At 53.7% G+C, this 13,182-nt stretch overlaps 1 protein-coding gene across 2 annotated transcripts in view; it reads right to left on the bottom strand.

Moving 5' to 3' along the window:
* Nucleotides 1-12,694, bottom strand: part of TGFBI (transforming growth factor beta induced) — a 33,086-nt gene extending 20,392 nt beyond the window's left edge. Inside the window, exons 1-2 of one of the 2 annotated variants that reach the window (XR_005781349.1) lie at nt 12,515-12,694; nt 7,504-7,602 (exon numbers count right to left, since the gene is read on the bottom strand). Coding sequence is in view for 1 of the 2 variants with exons in the window: in XM_040444537.1 (XP_040300471.1) it covers nt 7,504-7,602; nt 12,515-12,648 (233 nt within the window). In the remaining variant the exon portion in view is untranslated. The remainder of the gene's footprint in view (nt 1-7,503; nt 7,603-12,514) is intronic. The other variant, XM_040444537.1, reaches the window with a different exon arrangement.
* Nucleotides 12,695-13,182: the final 488 nt, after the last annotated feature.

The raw sequence follows: 13,182 nt of genomic DNA, 5'->3' as shown, positions 1-13,182 counted from the left end.
GCACACTCCACACCCGGGAGCCCCCAGCTGTGCTGGCCAATGGATTCTCTCAGGGTATCCAGATGGAACCTTTTGAGTTCCATCTCAAAAAAACAAGACAGAGCTCCACAGCTCAGGCGCCTCACCGGGATTTCACGGAGGACAGAGAAAAGCAACTCAAGTGTGCACTCACTAGTTTCTGTGGCCGCGTATACACGGGCATGTGTGGGGGGAGTGGGTTGCATTGGGGAGAAACAGGCGGGGTTAAGCGTCTGGGAGGTGAGACCTACTTAAGCAGGAAAGTGTCAGCATGGAGAAGGATACTTAGGATGGAACCAGAGAGCTGCAAGAGTGTTCAGGGGCAAAAGGGTGTCTTAAGATCACAGCTGGCTAGGGGGCGCTTGGGTGGCTTGGTAGGTTACGCTTCTGACTCTCGGTTTCCACTTCAGGTCATGATCTCACGGTTTGTGGATTCAAGTCGTACCTTGGGCTCCGTGCTGAGAGCCTGGAGCCTGCTTGGGATCCTCTCCTTCCATCTCTCTCTGCCCCTCCCCCACTAGCACGTATGCTCTCTCTCTCTCAAAAATAAATAAATGTTAAAAACAAAAAAAAAGATCACAGCTGGATAGGAGCAGACCTAGGACTCCCCTGGGATTTTATGGAGTCTAATCCCTTCTCCATTGCTTTTGGCAACATACAGATTGGGGGAAAGCAGACCGATCTGACATGAAGGGGACCCAGGGGCTCTCTCTGATGTGGCCAGAGCCTACCCTCATCAGCATCCTTCCCACCGTGCCTTGCCATGTGGGCTCTCTGCGGCCGCGTCCCACATCGGCTGGACGTGGGTCACCCCCAGCAGAGCTCAGTCCGCCAGCCGAAGGCTTTTTCCTGATTAACTGAGTGTGGCTCTGCCAGGAAGCTCTCTCCTCATCCTCTCACCCTGCTGGTCTCCCCCAACTCCTGCTGCCACAGTCTGGCATCCTTGGCACTCCCTAGGTGCGCAGGCACGGGCCATGCCCCTCACCCCCAGCCTGACAGCCTCCTGGGCCGAGACACTGCCTCGGCTGGCAACTTCTCTACTCCCAACCCTACCCCACAATACCAGCTCTTCCCAGGACAGGTCCGTGTGGCCCCAGAGAAGCAGAGGGCAGCTGGAAGTTGCAGACTGAGAAGACAGCCCACCGAGCTCCTGGACGAGCAGTGTCTGTCGTCAGCCCAGCGTGCGTCCTCCTTGGGCTCTGGCCCCGGGGAGAACACACGTGGGAAGACATGGCTGGGGACCCTCACAGGCTCGTGCAGCTGATGCCGTCTCTCCAAGATGAACACAGGAAAGACGGACACTGTGGGGGCCTCCATCTGTGTCTCCCTAGTTTCTTGGCCTCCCTGTGCAGGGAGGACCATCTACTGGTCTCTGAATCAAATCTCATCAGCGAAAGCTGTTCTCAAGAGAGGCTCCTGGCTTTTCCTTGACCTAACACAGTCCAGTAAGTAAAGACCTGAGATCAGAAAAAGAACATCCTCTAGGACCGTGAGACACTAATATTCTCCTTCCAGCTTCCCTGGTCAGCAGAACAATTTGAGGAAGAAGGTGAGGAAAGGTGCCCAATTTAGAGGGGCATTTAAAGGAGGAAGGCAAAGGCAGCATCGGTCCAAGGTCTAAGAATAGAGACAGTTGGGAGGCTCTCTGCCATTCCCCTCCAGAGTTACTCATGATCAGATAGACAGAAGCATTGGTACTTCTCTCCCCAAAGTCATTTTCCGAGCAGTTAATATAATAAGTTAAAACAATCACTCTCTCCAAGTGCACTGCACACTTCTGGCCGGCTGTCACGGCTGTGAACATCTAGGGACTAAGCAGACTCTGGAAGTAGGCGGAGCAAGGAACGCAGCCTGAGACAGAAGGTAAACTGCTCAACGTGTCATGATTTCCAAGCAGAATCACAGAGCAAACACAGCCCGGTATGGTCTAGACATCAGTTGTCCCTCCCCCGCCACCCCCTCCAACAGACTGCCCATGTGGAGTGGTTCCTTTCCTGTCCTCCTGGCTTGGAAACTCAGCTGAGCTTTCTTGAGCCCCCAGTACAAAATCAAAATTGTGAGCTCCCCCATGAAAAGGGATTGTTTAACCTACTGTCCACCATCAAAGGCCCCATCACTAACCAGCGTCCAGCTTGGTTCATGAGGAAGACAGCACCTTTAAATTTTTTTTTTTAATGTTTGTTTATTTTTGAGAAAGAGAGAGGCACACTGCAAGCAGGGGTAGGGGCAAAAAGAGAGAAGATACAGAATCCAAAGCAAGCTCCAGGCTCCGAGCTGTCAGCACAGAGCCTGACGTGGGGCTCAATTTCACAAACCTTGAGATCAGAACCTGAGCCGAAATCAAGAGTCTGACTCTCAACCAACTAAGCCACCCAGGTGGCCACTGATCAAATCACATCGTGATAGACGGATCCCCCATCACACATCTATAGCACTTAACAGACAGGGCCTGCATCAGCTACCCATTGTTGCAGTAATAAATAATCCCACACTTAGTGACTCACAACAACACACATTTATTGTCTTACAATTCTGGATGTTAGAGCCAGAAAGTGGCCTTATGAGGCTACAACCAAAGGCTGCATTCCTTTTAGACGCTCTAGGGGGGAATCTGTCTTTTCCAGCATCTGGAAAAGCTGCGTGCACTTCTTGGCTTGTAGTCCCATCACCCGAACCTCACTTTTTTTTTTAATGTTTTTTTTTTTATTTATTTTTGAGACAGAGAGAGACAGAGCATGAATGGGGGAGGGGAAGAGAGAGAGGGAGACACAGAATCGGAAGCAGGCTCCAGGCTGTGAGCCATCAGCCCAGAGCCTGACGCGGGGCTCGAACTCACGAGCCGTGAGATCGTGACCTAAGCTGAAGTCGGACGCTCAACCGACTGAGCCACCCAGGCGCCCCGCGAACCTCACTTTTAATTGCACCATCTCCTTCTCTGACTCTGCCCTCCTGCCTCCCTCTTAAAAGGACCCTTACGATTATACTGAGCTCACCAGATAACCCGGGATAATCTCCCCCTCTCAAGATCCTTCACTTAATCATGTTGGCAAAGGCTCTCTTTTTCCTGGTCAGGTAACACTGTTATAGGTTCAGGGATTAGGAGGTGGACGTCTTTAGGGGGGTGTTATTCACCTACCACAGGACATTACCCCAGATGGTACATGGATTCATGTAAATTCTCACCCAAGCAAAATTCCCTGGCAGCTAACCTGCCTCCTTGGAATTTACAGAGTGGGAGAGAACCTTCAGGAAAACGTATACGGCCAACATGTCCGGTGAACCCCCGGTGTTTGCTCTACGTCCGATCTCAGTTATTTTGAAGTGGTTTATCCCAGGTGGCTACACAAGGAACATCAAACAAGGAAGGAAGTGCCGCTGTGGGCCCGGGGACAGCCTGGCATCCTTGGACCATCCTCTTCTTTTTTCCTCATGGGACCAAGGCTGTGGGATACAGGACGGGGAGGAACAGGAGGGCTCTTGTTCAGCTTCCCTGCAGATGCCCCTGGGTGCCCTGACAACGTGAGACCTACTGGAAATGGCTCTGCCCGCTGACGGAAAGGCTCGGCCATACCCCCGCTGCCTTGGGTGCTGCAGCCTTAACACAGTGCTGAAGAAGTATTCATACTTCAGCCCCTGGGCAAAGCAACGCTGCTCCCAGAGAAAGGGGTGTGCCCCGCCAGCTCATCTTGGCTTCGCGGAACCGGCTGCTGAGCTCGTGAGATGTGTTACTCACAAAATAACTTCAAGACTCTTAGAATGGACAGCTACCACTCTTAACTGCCGGCTCCCCTGCCGGCCCTGCCTGTGCCACGTTTATGATGCCTGTGCTCCAACGATGACTGCTACGTCCCCGTGATGTCAACTCTGACCTGACTTGGCCGTTAAGCAGGCCTCCCTCTCCTGGGGCTCGCACAAAGGAGGCCTGTTGAGAGGCGGCGAGGTTTCCTGACCACCGTTTCCTGCAGCATTGCTCAAGCTGCTGCATATAAAGTTTTTACAGTGACTGATCAGACCGGGGCCTGAAATCAGGGAATGGGATGCCGTCTCCCCGCAAACCCTCTTTGCTTGATTAGCTATTGTATCGTGCTGGTGCTCTTTAGGACCTGAAATAAAAGCTCATGTGAATTTCCAAGTAATAAAATTCACTCAAGTCGCTAAATAGGGGCCCACTGGTAACCACTTCCTGTAATAAAATCCATATGGCAGGCTAGACGAACAGCACCAAAGACTCAGGTTTTTCTCTTTTTGGAAATGCAGCAAAACCTCCGTCTGACAATGTCCTGTCCTTTGACTGGAGGACAGTGTGTGGCCAGTCCCCTTCCTTCCTCCATGGAGTTGGAATCCAGGGCCTCCAAGCATCCAACAAGTGGCTTCAGGGTCCCGGGTCTCTGTATGACTGGACACTGCAAAGTCTTCACCCCGAGGCCCTGGGTTTAGTGCCACTTGTCTGCTTTCAAATTTAAACTCTTCCTCCAGACTTGGGCCCCTTGGTGACCTGGGCTGCCTCCTTCCCCGAGACGCTTGGCTTCCTTTCACCCCAACACACACCTCTGCTCCAGCCTCTTCCCTAAAAATTCTCACTGCCCAAGTCGGCCCCATGCTGAGACAGTCCTCTCTGCTCCAACCACAACTATGTTCCCCATTTCCCACTCTCGTCTTCACCCAAACAAATGCACCAAGGGACCCATTTTGGCTGGAGGGACCCCTTGTCAGCTCCAGCCAACACAGCCCTCTGCCCCTCCCTTTGTGGCCACCTCTGGCACTGAATTCCTGGGGGTCAGATGGTAGCTCTCTCTCGGGTTTCGGTCCATGTACACATGTGAACCACAAGGCTGCTCCTTCTCAGTCTCTGAGAATGGGGACGCGTTCTACTGCCTCCCCTTTCCCTGCCTGAGGCCTCTGGACCTCTTCCAGGTCAGCTCCTCCAATGTTGCATGTGATGTTCCAGGAAGGGACCCTCTTGTCCCGGATCATGAAGTTTTATATCAACTCATGGTTTCCTATCCTCATTTCCTGTTTTTGAAGTCGCCCAAAGCAAAGGCCACATGGAAGAGTTGAATGCGCACGCAATCTCTTCTGCCTCTGCAGGACCGGGTCAACGGCTGGGGCTGGGCATGGGGTGCCGCGTGACCCCACGCTACACCTCACTTTCCCCCCCACAGCCTAGCTGCCCATTCCCTATCTACCCCAGGCTTCCCCTGTGCTCATTGGCGTAAGGTTGCTGTGCTACCACATCACCACCCTCTTAAAGCCAGACCTTCCCCGAGGGAAGAATGGGCCATCGAGAACATTTGCCAACACACAGCTATGCAGCCTATGCCCTGTCCTGTCACATAGATGAGAAGGGTGTAGGTACTGAGAGCCAATAAGCCAAGGTTATGACTCATCGTTGACAGGGGTATCAGCCAGGAACTGCTGAGGAACGTTACCCAGCTACAGTTAACTGGTCAGGCAAATGCTTCTACACAAGGCTGAACAAAATACCACAGCCAACGCCACTCCGAGGCCAGCTTGACATTACAGGTGGGTCTCATCTTTAGGGAAACCAGGACTAACAAAAGTGTGCAACTCTTGAAACCCAGGGTTCCGAGATGTAGAAGGGCTATTTGCTTGGTACAGGTCTTTGGTCACCTTCCAAGAAGCAGTTATGTGCGGCCTACCTCTATGCTTAATTAAGTAATTAATTCACTGTTACATCGAGTAGATAACACGCACACATGAGAAAAATCAAACAGTAGTAAAGACTTTTTTGTTGTTTGTGTAACAAACACCATGGAAGGATACCATGGAAGGAGGGATGGTATAGAATTTGCATTAATCTCTTTTTGTCCAAGGCAGCAAACACTGCTGGGTGTTTACTCAACTGAACCCAGGAGGGACGTCCTCTTAGTTCACTCAGCCCTTACCTTTGAGGCTGGGTGTGGTCAAGCGAGAGCCAGCTGTCATGGATCTGCTCTTGACAAGCTCCCAGGAGCTGCCATCTCTCCCCTGCTCTGCCATGAGCCCTAATTTCTCCTGATTCATACCAGGATTGATAATTGCCTAAAGCAGTCAGGGTCACAGGCTGGGATATTTCTTTTCTATGTACATTTTCAGGAAAGAGCATTTTCCCTTCCTTTGCAGGTTATGAAGCTGAAGGAGACGTCTACTCAAAAGCAATGTCCCAAGCAATACATTTAAAATTCCCTAACATGGGAAAGAGTTCAAGAGAGTGGCTTAGAAGCTCTTAATCCTCCTAGTATGCAGACAAGAGGAAGGTCAGGCCCTCAAAAGTGGCCCAGGAGGTTTCTCATAGCACTTCTTCCTGTCTGTAGCAGAGAGCCAGCTTTGAGATCGGTTGACTGTTGGTGCCAAAACAGATTAAGCCTCCCAGGAATTCTGTTGGGACATGCATGCCACCCTGTTTCCACCAGGCAGCACAATTGGGGCGAATGCCACCTCCCTGGATGCTGACAGAGGCACTGAAAAGCCCTGTTGTAACCACACTGGTCCACACCCCATTGGCACTCTCACCACTGTCTGCATGGCCTAGATCTGCAAATAACAGCAGGTAGCATTTACTGAGCATTTACTATATGCAAGGCACCTTATTCAGCCTTAAATGCATTCCTTCATTCAATCCTAATGATGATCCTGTAAGGCAGTCCTTTGTTGTTCCCATTTGACAGATGAGGCAACTAAGGGTTCCAACGGTGAAGCTGCCTGCCCAACTAAGTGGCACAGCCAGCATCTGAAGCAAGGGAGCCTGAGCCTATGTTTTTAACACGTTTGCTGCCTCATAACATGCATGTTTCTAGGCATCCAGCTTTTGGGGGTGCTTACCTTATGACTGCAGAGCAGGAGTGCTGTGTAAGTTCACCAGTGGGCTCTCTTACCTAGAGACACAGGCCAGTGGCATCTCTACTGACTCTGTACCACTTGGTGAGTATTGAGAAGCATGCCCACACATACATGTACACACACACCATGGTTTATGCTGCTTATAATCCCACAGCAGCCCTGACGAATGTATCCAAGTCTTGTCAGGAGCCTTAAAAATGCAAACCAAAGTTGGCCAGCCTCCTGGGGCACCTGCGTGGCTCAGTCGGCTAAGCATCCGACTTCAGCTCAGGTCACAAACTCGCTGTTCATGGGTTCGAGTCCCACGTCGGGCACTGTGCTGACAGCTCAGAGCCTGGAGCCTGCTTCGAATTCTGGGTTTCCCTCTCTCTCTGTTCCTCCCCTGCTTGCACTGTCATTTTTCCCTCTCTCTCTCAAAAATAAAGATTAAAAAAAAAGAATTAAAAAAAAAAAAGTTGGCCAGCCTCCTAAAAGCGCCCCTCCCCAGGACACAGCTGTGTGACACGTTTGCACATGCATATGCGTGACTCCTTAGGCAGCCTAACCTTTCAGAAGGCCGGCCCTGGCCCAGGGGCCCTGCAACTGGCTCACGGGCAGTGTGCCCTCTGAGGTGGCTGGCAGTCTCAAGTGCTTACAGATACTCACGTTGATTTGCCACAGATCTTCCTCTGGTACCACTGCTTACAGTTGGTGAAGTACTTCTTGTTGGTGCCGATGAGCTTCTGCACAGCACACACGTTGGGGCTGAAATAAAAGCAGTGGTGTCAGCAGGGCGGTCGGCACCTCTACCCAACTACCATGTCCTTCCCGCCATGTGGGCCTTCCAGGGTCATTAGAATGTTCTAGAATGCGTTGTTAGAATGTTCTAGAATTGTCATGGGAATGTTTTAGAATGGGTCATTAGAATGTTCTAGATATGGAGAAGGCACAGTCATGTCAGTGTTGGGACCTGCGGGGTGGCTCGGGGGCAGATACTGTCTCCCTTGATTTCGAGCTCCCCTGCAAGTTTCCTACCAAATTAAACCCTGTCAAAGTGTATCTCCCACACTGACATAATTTCATGGAAGTATCCTTCTTTGACATAGGTAGTGGGTCCGTGTAAATAAAAGCATCTTAACATTTTTAGATCACATTACAGATTGAGGAAGCTAGCTAAGTAGTACGTTTGTGAAGCCAGGCAGCTTTGAGAGGAGCCCCCAGCCCTTCTCTGCACCCCCAAGCCCCCTCTGAGCCACAATATCCACAGGCTCTAACTGGGCATCCCAGTGCACATAGCCAGCCCCTCTGTCATGAGAGGAGGCCAAAGTCTGAGCCCGGCACCTCCTAGGCAGCTCCACACAGACATGCTCCACATCCCTAAGCCAGGAGCCTAGCTCTGAACACTACTATGCTGGCTGAGGTGAGGACCTCGGTAGGCAACACTCTCCCAATGGACTCTCAGCCATTCACTAGTTAGGCCCCTGCCTGAGTCCACTGTCCCCAAAAAGTATCCCAGTCCACTGTCCCCAGAAAGCCTCCCTCCAGTGTCCCAGGTGACCCTCTCCTGTGCAAATCTACCCCAAAATACGGCCCTTGTTTGATGCTTGGTACCAAACAGAATCCAAAACTGATCAGAGTACATATCTTTCTTCTCTCCAATTACCCCCCCAAAGACCCTTGAGGGTAGGTGCGCTGCCTTGTTCTCGCTTTTACGTTCTACATGGGGCCCAGCACTGGGTCAGGGTGAAGCAAGAGCTTGGAAATGACCTTGCCGAAGATACTGTTGCTGGGACCACCCACTCGGAGGAGTTCTCGGGAATGCTGGAAAAGCTCAGTGCAACGCCCAGGGTTCTGCTGAGAAGCCCCCCTTCCCAGAGCTGGGGGGGTTTGTTGGTGTGTCTTTTAACCAATGTACGGAGTCGTGACCCAAACCATGCTCAGGCCACGCAGTGGCAGGATCTTCATTAGGAGCCACAGGGGAAAGGAGTTAGCTGTGGCTGTGTAGCAGGAGACAATTGGGAGGGGGTCTCCCTGACCTGAGGCAGGAAGTTCCTCGGCTGAACCACAAGTCGGAGGAAAACAAAGCGAAGAGACTGAGGGCTTCCACAAAACCTCTGTGTCCTGAGAGATTCAGGTGTCATTTTTATATATCACCTCCTCTGTTACTTTAAAAACGTGCTTAGCAATCATCACTTGCTGCCAGGAGGCCATGGGTACTGCAGCAACAGCTACACCTACCATCCCCATCATATCAGCTGCAGGAACGTGGTCAGCTCTCAGAAAGTCAGAATCGGGTTATTAGGTAGGAGGGCGCACTGACCTTTTGCTTCTCTGCCCTCTCTCTTCTACCATATGGAGGTCACTTCTTTGTCCAGCTTGTGGCTTAGGAGGCAAAGGTGCATGGGCCAAGGAGGCACACTAAATATTCGTGAGTCGGCATAAGAAGCAGAGGGCAAGGGAAATCGGGGGGCGGCAAATCACAGGCTGGCAGGGAGGTAAGCCCGTGTCCCCTGAGTCCTAGCTGGGTCTGACCAGATGCCCACAGCCTCCAGAGGATTCTAACCGAAGCCACCTTGCTCCTCTGTTTGCCGCCTGGGACTCACAGGTTACAGCCGTCCCCAAATAACCCCTGGAGAGTCCCCGCTGGCCACACTCCAGCCCTAGGTACCGTTTATTGCTGTACAACCTCAGAAGTTCTTCTATCTGCCCAAGCAGGAAACAATTACTGTCGATGAATTCCCTGCAACTTTCTGTAGGCGGCTGGCGAATCTTCAGTGAGTCTCTTGTGGATGTGGCTCTAACATTCCTCTGTGGAGTGAGTTTCCACTGCCGCGGCCCCTTTGAGACAGGAGCAGAGGCTGGGGGTGGCTCCCACTCACAGCGGCGGGGGGAGGGGTGGGCTGTATACACAGGAAATCTAGGCTGAAGTTTAATAGAAATGACCTAGCCATTTCTGGGCCCTCTGCCTCCAGCACAACAGTTCTGCTGTTCAACTCGGATTTGAAAATCAAGCGCTTCTTGGGGCACCTGGGTGGCTCAGTCGGTTAAGCGTCCGACTTCAGCTTAGGTCACGATCTCCTGGTGTGAGTTCGAGCCCCACATCGGGCTCTGTGCTGACAGCTTGGAGCCTGAAGCCTGCTTCAGATTCTGTCTCCCTCTCGCTCTCTGCCCCTCCCCCACTCCTGCTCTGTCTCTCAAAAATAAATAAACATTAAAAAAAAAAAAAAAAAGGAACTCAAATGCTTCAGGAAATCCAGTCCAGTTTTGGAAGCTGGGAGTCAGAAGTGCAAGTGCGTTTCTACTTCTCTGTCCGTATTTCTTTTCCCCTCCCTGTAGCAACATGGATGCAGCTGGGAGTCAAGAGGTGACATCACAGTCTCTACTCTCCAAACAGCTTCCCGTGTTGGGACTAAGTCACTCCATCCCACTAAGCTGCAGTTTCCCCACCTGTAAGATGGGAACACGAACAACAGATCTCCCGCGCTGTGGTGGAGATGGGGGTGTGGGGTGATAAAACGCTGTCCGTGGGCAAGGCACACTTCCTAGTTCTCCTTCACGTCTTGGAGCATGCCGCATTGCCTGAAAAGAGCAGATTTTTCTTCCCTTTCCGCCACTTCTCACTTTGAATGAAGGGTTGGGGCTTGAACAGGGTTACCCATTTTGCACAGGGTGCCACACCTATGTGCAAGGCCAGGCAGTCCCTCTGAATTCTCAGGGACAGTTAGATCACAGGAAATGCAACCGTGCCTGCAAGCGTTTGGTCACAGTTCACCTGCCTGCACACCCCCACTTTACTGGGGAGGGTGTGTGTGTGTGACTTCCCAGACCATTCTGCCCATCCCCGATCTCCATAGGCCTTCCTAGAGGCCTTCCTTTGCACCCCCAAGAAGCAAAACAACAGGATTGGCCTGCAGGGGCATGGGGAAGAGGGGTGCAGAGGAAGTTGAGCTAATATCTGAAATCCATAACAAAGAGCACTCGCCTTGTTAAAAAAAAAAAAATTCCTAATTTTCAGTTGGTCATTGTCTCTTCTGAGCTCTGAAGGGAAGGAGCTTCTCTATCGAGATGACTCTTGGTGGAGCCCTGACAACACCTTTGGGGAAGCCTCACTGTGGTATGCATGGAGATCCCACTCTGGGGGACAGCGCTGCTCGGCATGCTATCGGGACCTTCTCCTGACTTAGTGGCTAACATACAGAAGGAACAGAAACCTCCCACGCAGACTGCGGCACCCAAACAGAACGTGCTTCTTTGGCAAGAAAGGCAAGAGGGGAAAGGTGAGCTGGGCAGAGACAATGAAGATGCCAGTCGCACACTTTTTGACTTTTATGTCTCTTATGATCCCCCTCAACTTTTTGAGCTGCCCCCCTCACCCTTCTGTACACACAGCCACAGTCGAAGGTGATTCTCCCCCTTCCCTAAAGACCCCAGGACATTCTCCCGTGCTCTACTCTTTCCAGGAGGGCACTAAGGCCGCAGCTCACCCTGCCAGTCTGTAGAAATCCCCCTCCCCGCAGCCCTGGGCACCTGAAAGGCCAGGTAAGCCCAAGGCAGAGGGGACTAGGACAACTGCTCTCTGTGGGCGGTAGCCGGCACCCACCCCTGGAGCACTCCTAAGTGTGGGGAGCCAAGGCATAGTGAGGCCTCTGAAGTCACCTGTGGTCACCCCCAACAGTGAGTTTTGACCTGAGTACAGGTCTGCCCAGTCATGTGCCCAGGGCACCACCTGGGTTCGAATGCCAGACCCAGTGGCATGACTCTATCCACGTATGGTTTTACTTACTTGTGAAAAAAGAGTTGGTGCAACGGGACGGGCTGGAAGCTATGGCAAAGCCCGGGTGAGTGTGAAGCGGGATGGTCTAGTCTGGGATGTAGAAATATCACCTGTCCCTGCCTGGGTCTGGGCTGGTGTCTTTACCAGGTCAGACCCTCTGCCTGGGTTTGCCTCCTTCAGCCAACACACCAGTGTCAGTGTCGCAAAGGAATATCTGCGAGGATCATGTGCCACATTTATGATCCCAGTTAATGTTTTAAGGCAGATTCCAGTGTTGGCTCCAGGGCAGGACTAGAGAAAAGGGATGAGTCCTCTCTGGACTCAGTTTCCCAGTCTACACAGCGTGCGTGAGGCCCACGGAATTCCGCCCTTCATCTGGCAGGGGAGGAGGTGCCGCTCGGCCCCTGGGGTGTCTGGTGAGCACTGCCTGGAGCCAGGTGGTGGGCGTGGAGCCTGACCAGGTGAACAGGAGCCCATGGGCTTTGGACGGTGCCACCTTGTGCCCCTCCAGTGCCACATATGTAGGCGCTCTCTGGACAAGGCCCTGGCTGCACTGGACCATGTGCCCTGCGGGTGGGCTTCCTCTCTGCCCTGGCCACCTTTCCACGGTTATTCTGGGCACGGCCACCAACTCCCCCTTCCCACCCCTGGGAGAGGAAGCTGAAAGCCTCGGTCATCCGGTGCTCTTGTCCTGAGGGCCGGTGTTGCCGCTCAGTTCTCCCACCCCTTCCTCTACGAAGCCCGTGCCACGGGCATGCCCTCCAGGTCCCCCACCTCCTTCCCTCACCCGGTGCAGGGCCGGTCCCTCCGGCCTCCCCGTGCTGCCTGCTCGGCGTTTTTGCGCTCTGTCCCCTGCGCCCCCGGCCCGTCCCGCGGCCACCCCCGGCGCGGCGGCCGGCTTACCCGTGTTGGCGGCCCCGGAGCCGGCTGTGCTGCAGCACCAGCTGGTAGGGCGACTTGGCGGGGCCCGCCAGGGTGGCGGCGGGGCCCAGGGCCAGCGCCAGGGCGAGGGGCAGCAGCCGCACGAGGAGCGCCATGGAGCGAGAGGACGCGGACCTCGGGAAGTGAGAGCGCCGCCGCCGCGGGCCAGGTTAAGTAGGCGGCGAGCGGGAGGGAGCGGCCGCGAGGGGCGGGGAAGCCGGGCGCCCCCGCCTCCGACCCGCCGCCCCCGCTGCGAGGCACCCCCGCAGCCCCAGGCCCGCGCTCCCCGCTGCGCCCTCCCCGGGGCCACGGGTCATCCGGCCGCGCAGCGGGTGTGGGGGGCTGGCAGCGGGGACAGCGGGGACAGCGGGGCGGGCGGGGCGGTGGTGTGCTGGGTTCCTCACACGTCTCTGTCCTCCAGGCCCGCAGCTTGCCCAGCTCCGAGGTCCCTCCCTGGTCTGAGGCTACAAAACTCTGGGGGAGAGGGGTGACTGACGGGCACCGCTGATGCCCACCGCACTCCCATCACACTCGGCCTCTGCATTTCGGGAAGAGCACTCACCCCAGGGCTTGCTAACTGGCAGACAGATAAGGAGTAAACCTTATGACTGCCAGAAGCTAAAAATACACGGGCCAGGTTTTGTTAGACG

Source organism: Herpailurus yagouaroundi, unplaced genomic scaffold (assembly GCF_014898765.1).
Source record: "Herpailurus yagouaroundi ecotype Mexico unplaced genomic scaffold, PumYag 192, whole genome shotgun sequence".
In the NCBI taxonomy this organism is placed as follows: Eukaryota; Metazoa; Chordata; class Mammalia; order Carnivora; family Felidae; genus Herpailurus; species Herpailurus yagouaroundi.
Note: the sequence above shows the minus strand (reverse complement) of the source record. Positions and strands in the feature narration are given on the sequence as shown.